This window comes from Pelobates fuscus, chromosome 12 (assembly GCF_036172605.1).
Source record: "Pelobates fuscus isolate aPelFus1 chromosome 12, aPelFus1.pri, whole genome shotgun sequence".
Lineage (NCBI taxonomy): Eukaryota > Metazoa > Chordata > Amphibia > Anura > Pelobatidae > Pelobates > Pelobates fuscus.
This window is the reverse complement of record NC_086328.1, coordinates 7,308,084-7,324,591: the sequence shown is the minus strand read 5'-3', so window position 1 is coordinate 7,324,591 and position 16,508 is coordinate 7,308,084. Positions and strand designations below refer to the sequence as shown.

At 41.5% G+C, this 16,508-nt stretch overlaps 1 protein-coding gene across 1 annotated transcript in view; it reads right to left on the bottom strand.

Moving 5' to 3' along the window:
- LOC134578313 (carbohydrate sulfotransferase 5-like) overlaps nt 1-16,508 on the bottom strand; it is a 44,617-nt gene extending 28,109 nt beyond the window's left edge. Inside the window, exon 1 of the mRNA XM_063437295.1 lies at nt 16,273-16,508. Coding sequence (XP_063293365.1) covers nt 16,273-16,401 — 129 coding nt within the window. The 5' untranslated portion in view covers nt 16,402-16,508. The remainder of the gene's footprint in view (nt 1-16,272) is intronic.

The window sequence follows — 16,508 nt, the reverse complement described above, 5'->3', positions numbered from 1 at the left end:
CCTGTAAAGTGCTGAGTACACCTGTTAGCGCTATATAAATATAATATACATACACTGTATACCTACTGCACTTACTGTACCTCCCTCTACTGTAATGTAACCTGTAAAGTGCTGAGTACACCTGTTAGTGCTATATAAATATAATATACATACACTGTATACCTCCTGCACTTACTGTACCTCCCTCTACTGTAATGTAACCTGTAAAGTGCTGAGTACACCTGTTAGTGCTATATAAATATAATATACATACACTGTATACCTACTGCACTTACTGTACCTCCCTCTACTGTAATGTAACCTGTAAAGTGCTGAGTACACCTGTTAGTGCTATATAAATATAATATACACTGTATACCTACTGCACTTACTGTACCTCCCTCTACTGTAATGTAACCTGTAAAGTGCTGAGTACACCTGTTAGTGCTATATAAATATAATATACATACACTGTATACCTACTGTACTTACTGTACCTCCCTCTACTGTAATGTAACCTGTAAAGTGCTGAGTACACCTGTTAGCACTATATAAATATAATATACATACACTGTATACCTACTGCACTTACTGTACCTCCCTCTACTGTAATGTAACCTGTAAAGTGCTGAGTACACCTGTTAGCGCTATATAAATATAATATACATACACTGTATACCTGCTGCACTTACTGTACCTCCCTCTACTGTAATGTAACCTGTAAAGTGCTGAGTACACCTGTTAGCGCTATATAAATAAAATATACATACACTGTATACCTACTGCACTTACTGTACCTCCCTCTACTGCAATGTAACCTGTAAAGTACTGAGTACACCTGTTAGCGCTATATAAATAAAATATACATACACTGTATACCTACTGCACTTACTGTACCTCCCTCTACTGCAATGTAACCTATAAAGTACTGAGTACACCTGTTAGCGCTATATAAATAAAATATACATACACTGTATACCTACTGCACTCACTGTACCTCCCTCTACTGTAATGTAACCTGTAAAGTACTGAGTACACCTGTTAGCGCTATATAAATAAAATATACATACACTGTATACCTACTGCACTCACTGTACCTCCCTCTACTGTAATGTAACCTGTAAAGTGCTGAGTACACCTGTTAGCGCTATATAAATATAATATACACACACTGTATACCTACTGCACTTACTGTACCTCCCTCTACTGTAATGTAACCTGTAAAGTGCTGAGTACACCTGTTAGCGCTATATAAATAAAATATACATACACTGTATACCTACTGCACTTACTGTACCTCCCTCTACTGCAATGTAACCTGTAAAGTACTGAGTACACCTGTTAGCGCTATATAAATAAAATATACATACACTGTATACCTACTGCACTCACTGTACCTCCCTCTACTGTAATGTAACCTGTAAAGTACTGAGTACACCTGTTAGCGCTATATAAATAAAATATACATACACTGTATACCTACTGCACTTACTGTACCTCCCTCTACTGTAATGTAACCTGTAAAGTGCTGAGTACACCTGTTAGCGCTATATAAATAAAATATACATACACTGTATACCTACTGCACTTACTGTACCTCCCTCTACTGCAATGTAACCTGTAAAGTACTGAGTACACCTGTTAGCGCTATATAAATAAAATATACATACACTGTATACCTACTGCACTTACTGTACCTCCCTCTACTGCAATGTAACCTGTAAAGTACTGAGTACACCTGTTAGCGCTATATAAATAAAATATACATACACTGTATACCTACTGCACTCACTGTACCTCCCTCTACTGTAATGTAACCTGTAAAGTACTGAGTACACCTGTTAGCGCTATATAAATAAAATATACATACACTGTATACCTACTGCACTCACTGTACCTCCCTCTACTGTAATGTAACCTGTAAAGTGCTGAGTACACCTGTTAGCACTATATAAATAAAATATGCATACACTGTATACCTACTGCACTTACTGTACCTCCCTCTACTGTAATGTAACCTGTAAAGTGCTGAGTACACCTGTTAGTGCTATATAAATATAATATACATACACTGTATACCTACTGCACTTACTGTACCTCCCCCTACTGTAATGTAACCTGGAAAGTGCTGAGTACACCTGTTAGCGCTATATAAATATAATATACATACACTGTATACCTACTGCACTTACTGTACCTCCCTCTACTGTAATGTAACCTGTAAAGTGCTGAGTACAGCTGTTAGCGCTATATAAATATAATATACATACACTGTATACCTCCTGCACTTACTGTACCTCCCTCTACTGTAATGTAACCTGTAAAGTGCTGAGTACACCTGTTAGCGCTATATAAATATAATATACATACACTGTATACCTACTGCACTTACTGTACCTCCCTCTACTGTAATGTAACCTGTAAAGTGCTGAGTACACCTGTTAGTGCTATATAAATATAATATACATACACTGTATACCTCCTGCACTTACTGTACCTCCCTCTACTGTAATGTAACCTGTAAAGTGCTGAGTACACCTGTTAGTGCTATATAAATATAATATACATACACTGTATACCTACTGCACTTACTGTACCTCCCTCTACTGTAATGTAACCTGTAAAGTGCTGAGTACACCTGTTAGCGCTATATAAATATAATATACATACACTGTATACCTCCTGCACTTACTGTACCTCCCTCTACTGTAATGTAACCTGTAAAGTGCTGAGTACACCTGTTAGCGCTATATAAATATAATATACATACACTGTATACCTACTGCACTTACTGTACCTCCCTCTACTGTAATGTAACCTGTAAAGTGCTGAGTACACCTGTTAGTGCTATATAAATATAATATACATACACTGTATACCTCCTGCACTTACTGTACCTCCCTCTACTGTAATGTAACCTGTAAAGTGCTGAGTACACCTGTTAGTGCTATATAAATATAATATACATACACTGTATACCTACTGCACTTACTGTACCTCCCTCTACTGTAATGTAACCTGTAAAGTGCTGAGTACACCTGTTAGTGCTATATAAATATAATATACACTGTATACCTACTGCACTTACTGTACCTCCCTCTACTGTAATGTAACCTGTAAAGTGCTGAGTACACCTGTTAGTGCTATATAAATATAATATACATACACTGTATACCTACTGTACTTACTGTACCTCCCTCTACTGTAATGTAACCTGTAAAGTGCTGAGTACACCTGTTAGCACTATATAAATATAATATACATACACTGTATACCTACTGCACTTACTGTACCTCCCTCTACTGTAATGTAACCTGTAAAGTGCTGAGTACACCTGTTAGCGCTATATAAATATAATATACATACACTGTATACCTGCTGCACTTACTGTACCTCCCTCTACTGTAATGTAACCTGTAAAGTGCTGAGTACACCTGTTAGCGCTATATAAATAAAATATACATACACTGTATACCTACTGCACTTACTGTACCTCCCTCTACTGCAATGTAACCTGTAAAGTACTGAGTACACCTGTTAGCGCTATATAAATAAAATATACATACACTGTATACCTACTGCACTTACTGTACCTCCCTCTACTGCAATGTAACCTGTAAAGTACTGAGTACACCTGTTAGCGCTATATAAATAAAATATACATACACTGTATACCTACTGCACTCACTGTACCTCCCTCTACTGTAATGTAACCTGTAAAGTACTGAGTACACCTGTTAGCGCTATATAAATAAAATATACATACACTGTATACCTACTGCACTCACTGTACCTCCCTCTACTGTAATGTAACCTGTAAAGTGCTGAGTACACCTGTTAGCGCTATATAAATATAATATACACACACTGTATACCTACTGCACTTACTGTACCTCCCTCTACTGTAATGTAACCTGTAAAGTGCTGAGTACACCTGTTAGCGCTATATAAATAAAATATACATACACTGTATACCTACTGCACTTACTGTACCTCCCTCTACTGCAATGTAACCTGTAAAGTACTGAGTACACCTGTTAGCGCTATATAAATAAAATATACATACACTGTATACCTACTGCACTCACTGTACCTCCCTCTACTGTAATGTAACCTGTAAAGTACTGAGTACACCTGTTAGCGCTATATAAATAAAATATACATACACTGTATACCTACTGCACTTACTGTACCTCCCTCTACTGTAATGTAACCTGTAAAGTGCTGAGTACACCTGTTAGCGCTATATAAATAAAATATACATACACTGTATACCTACTGCACTTACTGTACCTCCCTCTACTGCAATGTAACCTGTAAAGTACTGAGTACACCTGTTAGCGCTATATAAATAAAATATACATACACTGTATACCTACTGCACTTACTGTACCTCCCTCTACTGCAATGTAACCTGTAAAGTACTGAGTACACCTGTTAGCGCTATATAAATAAAATATACATACACTGTATACCTACTGCACTCACTGTACCTCCCTCTACTGTAATGTAACCTGTAAAGTACTGAGTACACCTGTTAGCGCTATATAAATAAAATATACATACACTGTATACCTACTGCACTCACTGTACCTCCCTCTACTGTAATGTAACCTGTAAAGTGCTGAGTACACCTGTTAGCGCTATATAAATATAATATACACACACTGTATACCTACTGCACTTACTGTACCTCCCTCTACTGTAATGTAACCTGTAAAGTGCTGAGTACACCTGTTAGCGCTATATAAATAAAATATACATACACTGTATACCTACTGCACTTACTGTACCTCCCTCTACTGCAATGTAACCTGTAAAGTACTGAGTACACCTGTTAGCGCTATATAAATAAAATATACATACACTGTATACCTACTGCACTCACTGTACCTCCCTCTACTGTAATGTAACCTGTAAAGTACTGAGTACACCTGTTAGCGCTATATAAATAAAATATACATACACTGTATACCTACTGCACTTACTGTACCTCCCTCTACTGTAATGTAACCTGTAAAGTGCTGAGTACACCTGTTAGCGCTATATAAATAAAATATACATACACTGTATACCTACTGCACTTACTGTACCTCCCTCTACTGCAATGTAACCTGTAAAGTACTGAGTACACCTGTTAGCGCTATATAAATAAAATATACATACACTGTATACCTACTGCACTTACTGTACCTCCCTCTACTGCAATGTAACCTGTAAAGTACTGAGTACACCTGTTAGCGCTATATAAATAAAATATACATACACTGTATACCTACTGCACTCACTGTACCTCCCTCTACTGTAATGTAACCTGTAAAGTGCTGAGTACACCTGTTAGCGCTATATAAATATAATATACATACACTGTATACCTACTGCACTTACTGTACCTCCCTCTACTGTAATGTAACCTGTAAAGTGCTGAGTACACCTGTTAGCGCTATATAAATATAATATACATACACTGTATACCTACTGCACTTACTGTACCTCCCTCTACTGTAATGTAACCTGTAAAGTGCTGAGTACACCTGTTAGCGCTATATAAATATAATATACATACACTGTATACCTACTGCACTTACTGTACCTCCCTCTACTGTAATGTAACCTGTAAAGCGCTGAGTACCCCTGTTAGCGCTATATAAATATAATATACATACACTGTATACCTACTGCACTTACTGTACCTCCCTCTACTGTAATGTAACCTGTAAAGTGCTGAGTACACCTGTTAGCGCTATATAAATATAATATACATACACTGTATACCTACTGCACTTACTGTACCTCCCTCTACTGTAATGTAACCTGTAAAGTGCTGAGTACACCTGTTAGCGCTATATAAATATAATATACATACACTGTATACCTACTGCACTTACTGTACCTCCCTCTACTGTAATATAACCTGTAAAGTACTGAGTACACCTGTTAGCGCTATATAAATATAATATACATACACTGTATACCTACTGCACTTACTGTACCTCCCTCTACTGTAATGTAACCTGTAAAGTGCTGAGTACACCTGTTAGCGCTATATAAATATAATATACATACACTGTATACCTACTGCACTTACTGTACCTCCCTCTACTGCAATGTAACCTGTAAAGTACTGAGTACACCTGTTAGCGCTATATAAATATAATATACACACACTGTATACCTACTGCACTTACTGTACCTCCCTCTACCAGTGATAAAACTAAGCCTGAGCTCACCCCTCCATGCACCTTCTCCCAATGTAGACCATATCAGCCAATGTAAGAATACTGTCCTCAATAAAAGCTTAATAAGGACCTGCACTCATCCATCCATAGAAACCTGGGTGCAACTCAACCTAGAGCCAGCTCCAAGGCCAAAAAGGTAGTTTGTAGTCACAGAGAAGAGAAAATGGTCCAGGTACAACCAAGGGTTAGATAGGCAAATTTATTGGAACTTAAGTGACCAGCAGGATTGTTTTGACCAAAATGCTCTTTTTCAAGTTTTACCATTATCTCTTCTCTGTGACTATCAATGTGAGCTTGTGTGCGTGCATGTGTGTGCATGCGCACATGTGTTTGCGTTCTGGCTTCAAAGTGCAAAATGTTGATTTAAAAAAAAAAAAAAATGTTGATCCATAGTGCCTGGACTTATTTATCACTTTACCCCAGAATAGCACCTGTTTTGTTTTGATAAGTCACCCAGTGTATTAAACTGGTGCTGAAATAATGATTGATTCATAGCCTAAACAACTCTTACAAAACAGATACTGTCACAAACTGACCACCTTGGTATGCCACCAGTCACTGGTCTGGGTGCAGTGCCTCTGTCCTTCAACCCTGAAATGTAAAACACTGTAGTAAATGTAACATTTAGAAGATACGGCAGTGTCTGTGTACCTGGCAACCACTATAAACACTTCCACTGTGAGAACCAAGTCAAACTCTGTTTGTACCGCTAATCTTTATTTAATTGGAGGAATTTACCATGGGCAATGCATGCGGTTTTTTTGCCCCCCAATGAAAAAGCACTGGCTTGGACAAGAAGAAGCATCTACGTGACATTGCGGGAATCTGTAGCAGAGAATCCACAGGTTGAACATGGTTGATACATAAGTGTAGGTTTATTGAAAACAGGGACACAAACCGAAAAACACAACATTTAAATCCATATATGTATACTATATATGACTAAGGCATATGGGCCAAAACTTATTTTTTTATTCCTAAAGCCATATAACCGACACTAATGTGCCTACGCTGATCAACCTGTGGATTCTCTACTTTTGCTACAGTTTGGATGTAGAGGTCCTCCACCCCGTGGTACCAAACAAAGCATTGTACTTTACTTTCATTACCCTAGTGTGCCACACCATAGTTTGTTGCTGGACATAGATCGAGTAGCTACAGGGGCTAGATCTCGGTGATGGGAAAAAAACCATGAGTAAAGCCATTTTCCAATTTCTTTTTAATTTGTTTTCATACAGCCGCAACATGGAGTGATAACACCAGGGGTAAAGTGGCTCCAGACGCTCCAACCCGGATGTGGGGCTTCTTGCTGGTGTCAGGGCTTAATGCTTTCCTTGCTGTGCTGCTCATGCCAATCCCCACTGCTCATTCCAAACCAATGCCACCCCCCTCTGTACTGTTAAATATTGTGGGGGGGGGGGTTTATTTCCCTTTTTAAAAATTGTCTCATAACTAATGTTAGTCATACAGTGATCTCTGTATTGTAATAAGTCCACTCTCTCGTATGTGTCCACTTGTCACTGCTGTGCGTTTTGTTATGGTAAAAAAACAAAAGCACACAGTCGGATATCTAGCCAATGAGATCATAGTCTACATCGACACAGAATTTCTAACCAATCCTATGCTATTCTGGCTGGCTAAACTATGGGCAGCTTTGGTCAATACACATCTTCACCAAAGGTGCAGACAAAGGGCCCTACAGTAGGTGCACTGGGCCAGTGAGAGAGCTCTTTAATCTTGCTCTTTCCTCTCTCCCTTTCTCTTTCTCTATTTCTCCCTCTCTCCCCAGGTTTCTCCCTCTCTTCCTTTGTCTCTCTCCCCTCGTTTCTCCCTCTTTCTTTGTCTCTCTCCCCCGGTTTCTCCCTCTTTACCTTTGTCTCTCTCCCCTTGTTTCTGCCTCGCTTTCTTTGTCTCTCTACCCGTTTCTCCCTCTCTTCCTTTGTCTCTGTCCCCTCGTTTCTCCCTCTCTTCCTTTGTCTCTCTCCCCTCGTTACTCCCTCTCTTCCTTTGTCTCTCTCCCCTCGTTTCTCTCTCCCCTCATTTCTCTCTCTCTTCCTTTGTCTCTCTCCCCTCGTTTCTCCCTCTTTCTTTGTCTCTCTCCCCCGGTTTCTCCCTCTCTGCCTTTGTCTTTCTCCCCTCGTTTCTCCCTCTCTTCCTTTCTCTTTCCCTGTTTCTCCCTCTCTCTTTCTTTGTCTCTCTCCCCCGGTTTCTCCCTCTCTTCCCCGGTTTCTCCCTCTCTTTTCTTTCTCTCATTCTCTCACATTTTCATACAGGCATGATCTTGGTCAGACTATAATAACACCACTATAGTACCATTGACTTCTCATATTACGTTTTAAATTAAAAAGGAATTATCTCGCATGGCAAAGCTCTGTTACATTGTTTTTGTGTTTTACTCGTGTCTTTATAATCTTATGCCATTTTTGTACTTTTGTGTTGTGTTTACAATTACTGGTGTAATAGTTTTTCTAACTCTCCATTGAGGAAAACCGTCACACAGATCATAAGTTCTGTTCTTTGGCCTTAAAAACCCTTTATTTATATTGTTTATTTTTTGTCAGAATTACTCTTATTACTACAATTATCATTACTCCCTACGGAGGAAGGGGTGGGGGAATATATAAAGCCCTTGAGTGCAGAAGCTCTCAGGATATGGAAAATCTATTGATGAACAGATCCCGGTCTAAAATGGAGGCGCAAGTTGAAATCCACTATTTTGCTTCTCAGGACGCCAGTCCAGATACAATCGGCAATATTCTAACCACAGTGGGGATTCTGTACTCATCTGCCGACTGAGAAACTGGATAAGTCCACAACTATCGGGAACATCTGGCAACTGTTAAAAAATTGGTGCTTCTTCTTCAACTCGCAGTGGTGACTAAAGAAATCAAAACCAGCACGTACGTACAGGGTAAAAACATTGGAAGAAGGCCTCCTCTGTGACCCAACAATGGACTGATACGACCGACAAGCAGCGACAGGCCTCACACTCCACACTGGCGATCCAATAAAATACCTTGGATGGAGTCCAGAGGAAAAACATCAGAATAAGAGGCAGAAAAAAAAAACAAGCTAAAATAGAGGACTCCCTCCATTTTATCACATGCTCCTGGAAGCATTACGTTCACAACAACACACAAAGAGTCATCACAATGGATGTTAATGGCTTTCCAAATCAGAAGATGTCTATAGCAACACCTAGCCATGTCATGCCGCAGTTTTGGTTGCTTGGTGACAGGGTTGCAGTGATGGCGACAGTACTAGACCAGGTCCCCCTCAAATCTGCCACTTGACGTCTTTCATTCCTCATAGCTAGCTTGGAGATAAACCTTTTCATTATTTTATTATATTTAAAGCAACCTTCGATCTCATGCCCAACCCCTCAGGGTTAATGAATAACTTTAACTTAGCATCTGTTTATCTGATAAATATTGATACCATTCTAATGAGAACGATAGCATTCTATCAAAACCGTTTAGAAACCATCTATACAACATACCATTATTCCACTTCTAGGCACTCTTCTGGAAGATGCACAAAGCTATTATTTGGGGAGAGTTCTGTTACTTACTGAATGTATGGCAATCGCCATGTTAAATATATCTGCCCTCGGTCCATTAAATGTTCTCACTGTGCAATATATCAAAATGGGGATTGCTTACCATACTACTAGTACTTTCTGATATGGTGAAGGAAGTAAAGAAAATGAGTAAAATATAAAATAATAGACTTCAGAAAAAAAAGAAAAAATTCTAAATATATTATATATGTGTTCTACCGACCCTACATATTTATATTATTTTTTACTAGGAGGAAGAAACAATTCTGATACATTCTGTGCAAAATAATAGTTACACAAAATACATCAAATTTAATTTCCATCTACAGGGCTTTCAAAAAATATACAAAATAAGGCTGAATATTATAGCAATGTCAGATTACCATTTCCTGTTGGTTTGTTTTCCTATCTGCATATACCACCAGCTACTGACTATATGTTTGATTATTTTATTTTTTTACTGATCTGTGAAATGTATTCTATTTAAATCTGAGTGACAACGTTTAGGCCAAAACACTGAAGCGGAGTTGGGGATTTTCCCAGATCCGTTGTTTTAGATCCTGGTTTTGCCATTAAGATTCCAATATCATTAATCTAGAGTGAGTACATCCCATAGTGGTATAATCTGTCTGTCTGTCTGCACCGTGTGTGACCCCAGTGACCTGTGTCGTCCTTCTATTCCAAACACACCGTACCCTGTCATTCTCACAGATATGTGCTAGATACACACAGGTGCAGAGCGCACACTGCAATAGGAGCTGGAATGGGATGCGTGCACTCCCTGTCACTGATACGTCTGTCTTGTTGCCTGGTCACACATCTAATAACAAGGCAATAAGCTGCTACAGTATGGATTGGCCTCAAATTGCCCCAGACTCTGTTATGTGACTTCAGCTCTCTGCAAACTCCATGTACAGAACTAGATAAATATATAGTATAGAGGGGGATAATCAGACCTGGACAGATAGATATAAACATTAATAGAACCTCTAATCGAATAGAAAACGGAAGACAATAGCCAAAACGTATAGCATAATTCCAAATCCCCGATGGGGATCAGGCGCCACGGAAATTAGGTACGAGCGTGTCTGGAAGACAATTGTCGCTAAGATTGATTTCCTCAGACCGATCTCTTCCACTGAGGCTTCTAAGCAGGACACACAATAGCACCGTTCCTGTTATGACACCCTCGGGCAAAAGTGAGGAATTTTAATACTTATGCTGTATAAACAATAAAAAAACCCCGATGGGAGGCAAGTTGCATAGAATCATCAAGGTGGCTTGTACTATATGCTGTTGTTGCATTGTTGCATTTACAAAACTGTTTGTGTATATTTTGGCTTCTGCGCAAGCCTTTAAGTTGTATGAATCTTGCCTTAACCATCGTGTGCAAAAATAAAGAATTTAAAAAAAAATAAACATTAATAGATCCAGACATTAATAGATAGAAATATAGGTAGAGGGGGGCGGGGCCGAACCGAGGAACTGAACGTCAGCAATCCATGTCAGCTCCCGCAACCAACGCCTTAAAAAGTGTGAAATCCCTACAGAAACGGCACCTAAGAGCCCGATTAGGGCCACCAGGCGTGAGGGGAAACCGGGACACACAGTATGATACCTTCCAAGCGACGACCGACCCGACATACACCCCACGAGCCGGTGAGGCCTACTGGCCCTCCCGCCGCCGAGAACTAAGGGAACACAGGCACGGAACCCCTGTCCCCCCCCCCCCTCTGGACCGGCGGGGGATATCCCGGTCCTACTATGTGAGACTAACCGGCCACGCAAGGCCCAAGCGACAAACCCACAAAGTCCAGAGACTGCGGGCGGAGCTCACAAAATGGCGGGCAGCCAGTGCTCCAATGCTGAGCTCATGATCCAGAGGGAAACAAAGCTCAGGTACGACCGCATATTCCAGGCACTCTGGGAGAAACTAGAGGCTCTACTGATGCCCCCACAAGCCGGATCTTCACCCAGCGGTGTGCTGCAGGGTCGGAAACGCAAGAGCACGGCGACAAGCGGGACAAACCCCACTCTTACCACGAACACTCACAAGAAAGGGTCCAACCCAACAACGCCCAAACGGCGCAATACTGCCACTGGACACAGCCTACACAAAGCTCAAACACCCAAGAGGATTCTTGTGGTACAGCGCCGCAGGAAGCCCCGCCGGAGAACATCAACCCAACGCAGGCCCCAGCACGGTAAAGCCCAGCCAGACAGAAGGAGAAGATGGCGGACTGGTGAGTCTGAACCGGCAGATGCCATTATTATGCCGCAGCTGAGCCACTTATCCACCACAGGGACAGTTTCACGGACGCTCCATACCTGCACACAACCGCCTGCAAGGGCTTCCCGCAAACGGCATCCTCAGAAAGCCTGGAACCAGTTCCTAACGGCACCATCGACGGACCCACTGGACTCAGCCTCATGTAGGGGCATCGGATAGGCAGACTCACCCAGTTCACACACGTAGCCCCATGTAAGGGGACGGGCGGGGACTGGACTCTCTGGTCGAGGCCACCCTACTCACACCAATGTAAAGCCCACTATCTACACTTCTCCTCACTCGCTTTGGTGCCCCTTTTTTCAGGACATCTCCCCATATGCTTCATATTGGCAACCAAGTATCTAATATGTCTATAATAGCGTCCCTGGTGACACCCTTTATATGTGCTAGGTAGACAACTAGCGATATATAGCAAATGTCCTACAGTGGCAACCGGCAATATATTTTACGCGTTCTATAATCCTGTTTACCTGCTATAAACCTATAAGCCTGTTACTTAACTTCATTGTATCATATGTTGTGTATTACGCGCTGAGTTACATACTACTGTTTATTTACTTAGCAAACAATTCTATGCATGAGCCTCCCTATAATCGTGATACCGCATCATGACCAGAGCTAACAGCGCAGACCAACTGTTGTTTTATGGCACATTGCTCTGTCTACTCGTATACCCCACCTGTCCTGATAAACAGAGCAGGGAAAGGTGCCTGAAATATCGATGCAGATATACATTCCCGAATACCTACCTAATGGGACTACCCACCCAAGCAATGTTAGCACTCTAAGCCTGAAAACGCATGCTTTAACCTCTAGGCCTACTCGTATGTTATTTCAGTTAATGTTGTTCACTCTATTATTGTTACCTAATCAGAGTAATGCCTGTTTACTAATAATATCAAATTGTGCAGATTATCTATTTGCCATGTTTGACACTGACAGAATCTATTTTGCTTGTTACTGCTGTTGTCGTAAATCAAGCTCGTTTGTATCACTTGCACAAGAAAAAAAAAGAATAAAAAAAAAAAAAGAAATATAGGTAGCAAGGTAAAAAGATAGACAGATTGATAGGTGGATAGATGGGTGGGTAAGTAGGCGGTGGATGGATAGGTGGGTGGATATGTAAGTAGGTAGGTGGATGGATAGGTAGGTGGGTGGGTGGGTGGATAGAGAGATACATGGGTAGGTAAGTAGGTAGATGGTTAGAAACATGGGTAGGTAAGTAGGTAGGGGGTTAGATAGATGGGTAGGTAGATGGATAATGGATGGGTGGGTAGGTGGATAGATGGGTAGGTAAGTATGTAGATGGATAATGGATGGGTAGGTAGGTGGATAGATGGGTAGGTAAGTAGGTAGGTGGTTAGATGGATGGGTGGGTAGGTGGATAGATGGGTAGGTAGGTAGGTGGTTAGATGGATGGGTGGGTAGGTGGATAGATGGGTAGGTAAGTAGGTAGGTGGTTAGATGGATGGGTGGGTAGGTAGGTGGATAGATGGGTAGGTAAGTAGGTAGGTGGTTAGATGGATGGGTGGGTAGGTGGATAGATGGGTAGGTAGGTAGGTGGTTAGATGGATGGGTGGGTAGGTAGGTGGATAGATGGGTAGGTAAGTAGGTAGGTGGTTGGTTGGATGGGTGGGTAGGTGGATAGATGGGTAGGTAAGTAGGTAGGTGGTTGGTTGGATGGGTGGGTAGGTGGATAGATGGATGGGAGGTTAGATGAATAGATGGATCCTCCAGCGGCTGCTTACTCTCTGGATTGCCCCCAACTAGCTGTAACTATAGCTCTATAACTGGATCTCACATGATCAGATTCTCCTGATTTTCATACAAAACACTTTTTGTTCTCGGAGTAATGGTTTGCTGTTATAATTTGAGGTTGTGAACAGACTTTCTTTATCAGTTAATGAGAAATGAGATTTGTACATCACAAGACAGGCCCATATCAGGGGGTCCCAGGAGGGGGGTAGGGGTGGTTAACATGTTGCAATAACAAGCCAGGTGTGAGGCTATCCCCATTCTTATATGACCTTTAACTAATTGAGAGTGATGCTGAATGGAATGATAAACTATTAAATCAATTATTGTAGTCATTTTTTATTCTCAAAGGGGAAAAAAAATCTAATTTACGTGAATTCTGTTTTTTTATGATATGACTCCATGCAGCATTTTAATTCATACAGTCTGTATATCATTTACATTTTACATAGACAGGATTCCTCTGACCAGGAACCGGATAGTTTGTATTTCACTTAAAAGCTGTGACAGTAGGACAGTCGGTAGTCCATTGTTGGATCAGAGTTGGTAAGGGCTGGGGGCAGTTGGTGATCCCTTGTTGGATCAGTTAGTGGGGATCTGGGGGCAGTTGGTGGTCCCTTGTTGGATTAGAGTTAGTGGGGGGCTGGGGCAGTTGGTGGTCCCTTGTTGGATCAAAGTTAGTGGGGTGCTGGGGGCAGTTGGTGGTTCCTTATTGGATCAGAGTTAGTGGGAGGCTGGGGGTTGGTGCTTCCTTGTTGGATCAGAGTTAGTGAGGGGCTTGGGGCAGTTGGTGATTACTTGTTGGATCAGAGGTAGTGGGGGCTGGGGACAGTTGGTGGTTCCTTGTTGGATCAGAGTTAGTAAGGGGCTGGGGACAGTTGGTGGTTCCTTGTTGGATCAGAGTTAGTAAGGGGCTTGGGGCAGTTGGTGGTTCCTTGTTGGATCAGAGTTAGTAAGGGGCTTGGGACAGTTGGTGGGTTCTTGTTGGATCAGAGTTAGTAAGGGGCTGGGGGCAGTTGGTGGTTCCTTGTTGGATCAGAGTTAGTAAGGGGCTTGGGACAGTTGGTGGTTACTTGTTGGATCAGAGTTAGTGAGGGGCTTGGGGCAGTTGGTGGTTACTTGTTGGATCAGAGGTAGTGGGGGCTGGGGGCAGTTGGTGGTTCCTTGTGGATCAGAGTTGGTAAGGGGCTTGGGACAGTTGGTGATTTCTTGTTGGATCAGAGGTAGTGGGGGCTGGGGACAGTTGGTGGGTTCTTGTTGGATCAGAGTTAGTGAGGGGATGGGGGCAGTTGGTGGTCCCTTGTTTCAGCAGTTCGTGGGCGGTTGGTGTTCTGCTGTGCGAGGGGAGGTAAGTAGTCGGTGTTCGGGATGTCAGTGGAATTCTCTCTAGTTTGATACTTTGTAACAATCAAAATATCTGTATCTCCATCTCTCTGTGTATCTATAGATTTCTCTCTCTCTCTCTCTGTATCTATAGATGTATCTCTATCTCTCTGTAACTATAGCTTTATCTCTCTCTCTCTATCTATAGATGTGTATCTCTCTATCTCTCTATCTCTTTGTGTATCTATAGATGTATCTCTCTCTCTCTCTCTCTCTCTCTCTGTGTGTAACTATAGATGTATCTCTCTCTCTCTATCTGTATCTATAGATTTCTCTCTCTCTGTATCTATAGATGTATCTCTATCTCTCTGTAACTATAGATTTATCTCTCTCTCTTTTTATAGATGTGTATCTCTCTATCTCTCTGTGTTTCTATAGATTTATCTCTATCTCTCTCTCTATCTCTCTGTGTGTAACTATAGATGCATCTCTCTATCTCTCTGTGTATCTATAGATGTATCTATCTCTCTGTGTAACTATAGATGTCTCTATGTCTCTGTGTAACTATAGATGTATCTCTCTCTCTGTGTAACTATAGATGTATCTCTCTCTCTGTGTAACTATAGATGTATCTCTCTCTCTGTGTAACTATAGATGTATCTCTCTCTCTGTGTAACTATAGATGCATCTCTCTATCTCTCTGTGTATCTATAGATGTATCTCTCTCTCTCTCTCTCTCTCTCTCTCTGTGTAACTATAGATGCATCTCTCTATCTCTCTGTGTAACTATAGATGCATCTCTCTCTCTCTGTGTATCTATAGATTTATCTGTATCTCTCTCTCTCTGTGTGTATCTATAGATTTGTCTCTATCTCTCTCTCTGTGTGTGTAACTATAGATGTATCTCTCTCTCTCTCTCTCTCTCTCTCTGTGTAACTATAGATGCATCTCTCTATCTCTCTGTGTATCTATAGATGTATCTCTCTATCTCTCTCTCTCTCTCTCTCTGTGTAACTATAGATGTATCTCTCTATCTCTCTGTGTAACTATAGATGTATCTATCTCTCTGTATCTCATAATATCTCTGTCAGATCCCGCTCAGCCTGTGTCCCCCATCATGGACTCACCTCCTGCTCTCCCTGGGACCGACCCTCTTCTCTCTGCTCCCTCAGTCCGGACAATGAGCCCCATTCAGACGTGGCCGCGGGTGTCAGGAGGAGGAGGAGGGCGGGGGCTCCCTGGGCTGCCCGTCCCATCAGAGGGGACCCGGGCACTCACAGGGGGCAGAGCCTGGTCTACAACATCTCCAAACTGGGTATCACCTGCTCCGGCATCCTCACACTGCGATAGACAGACACAGGGA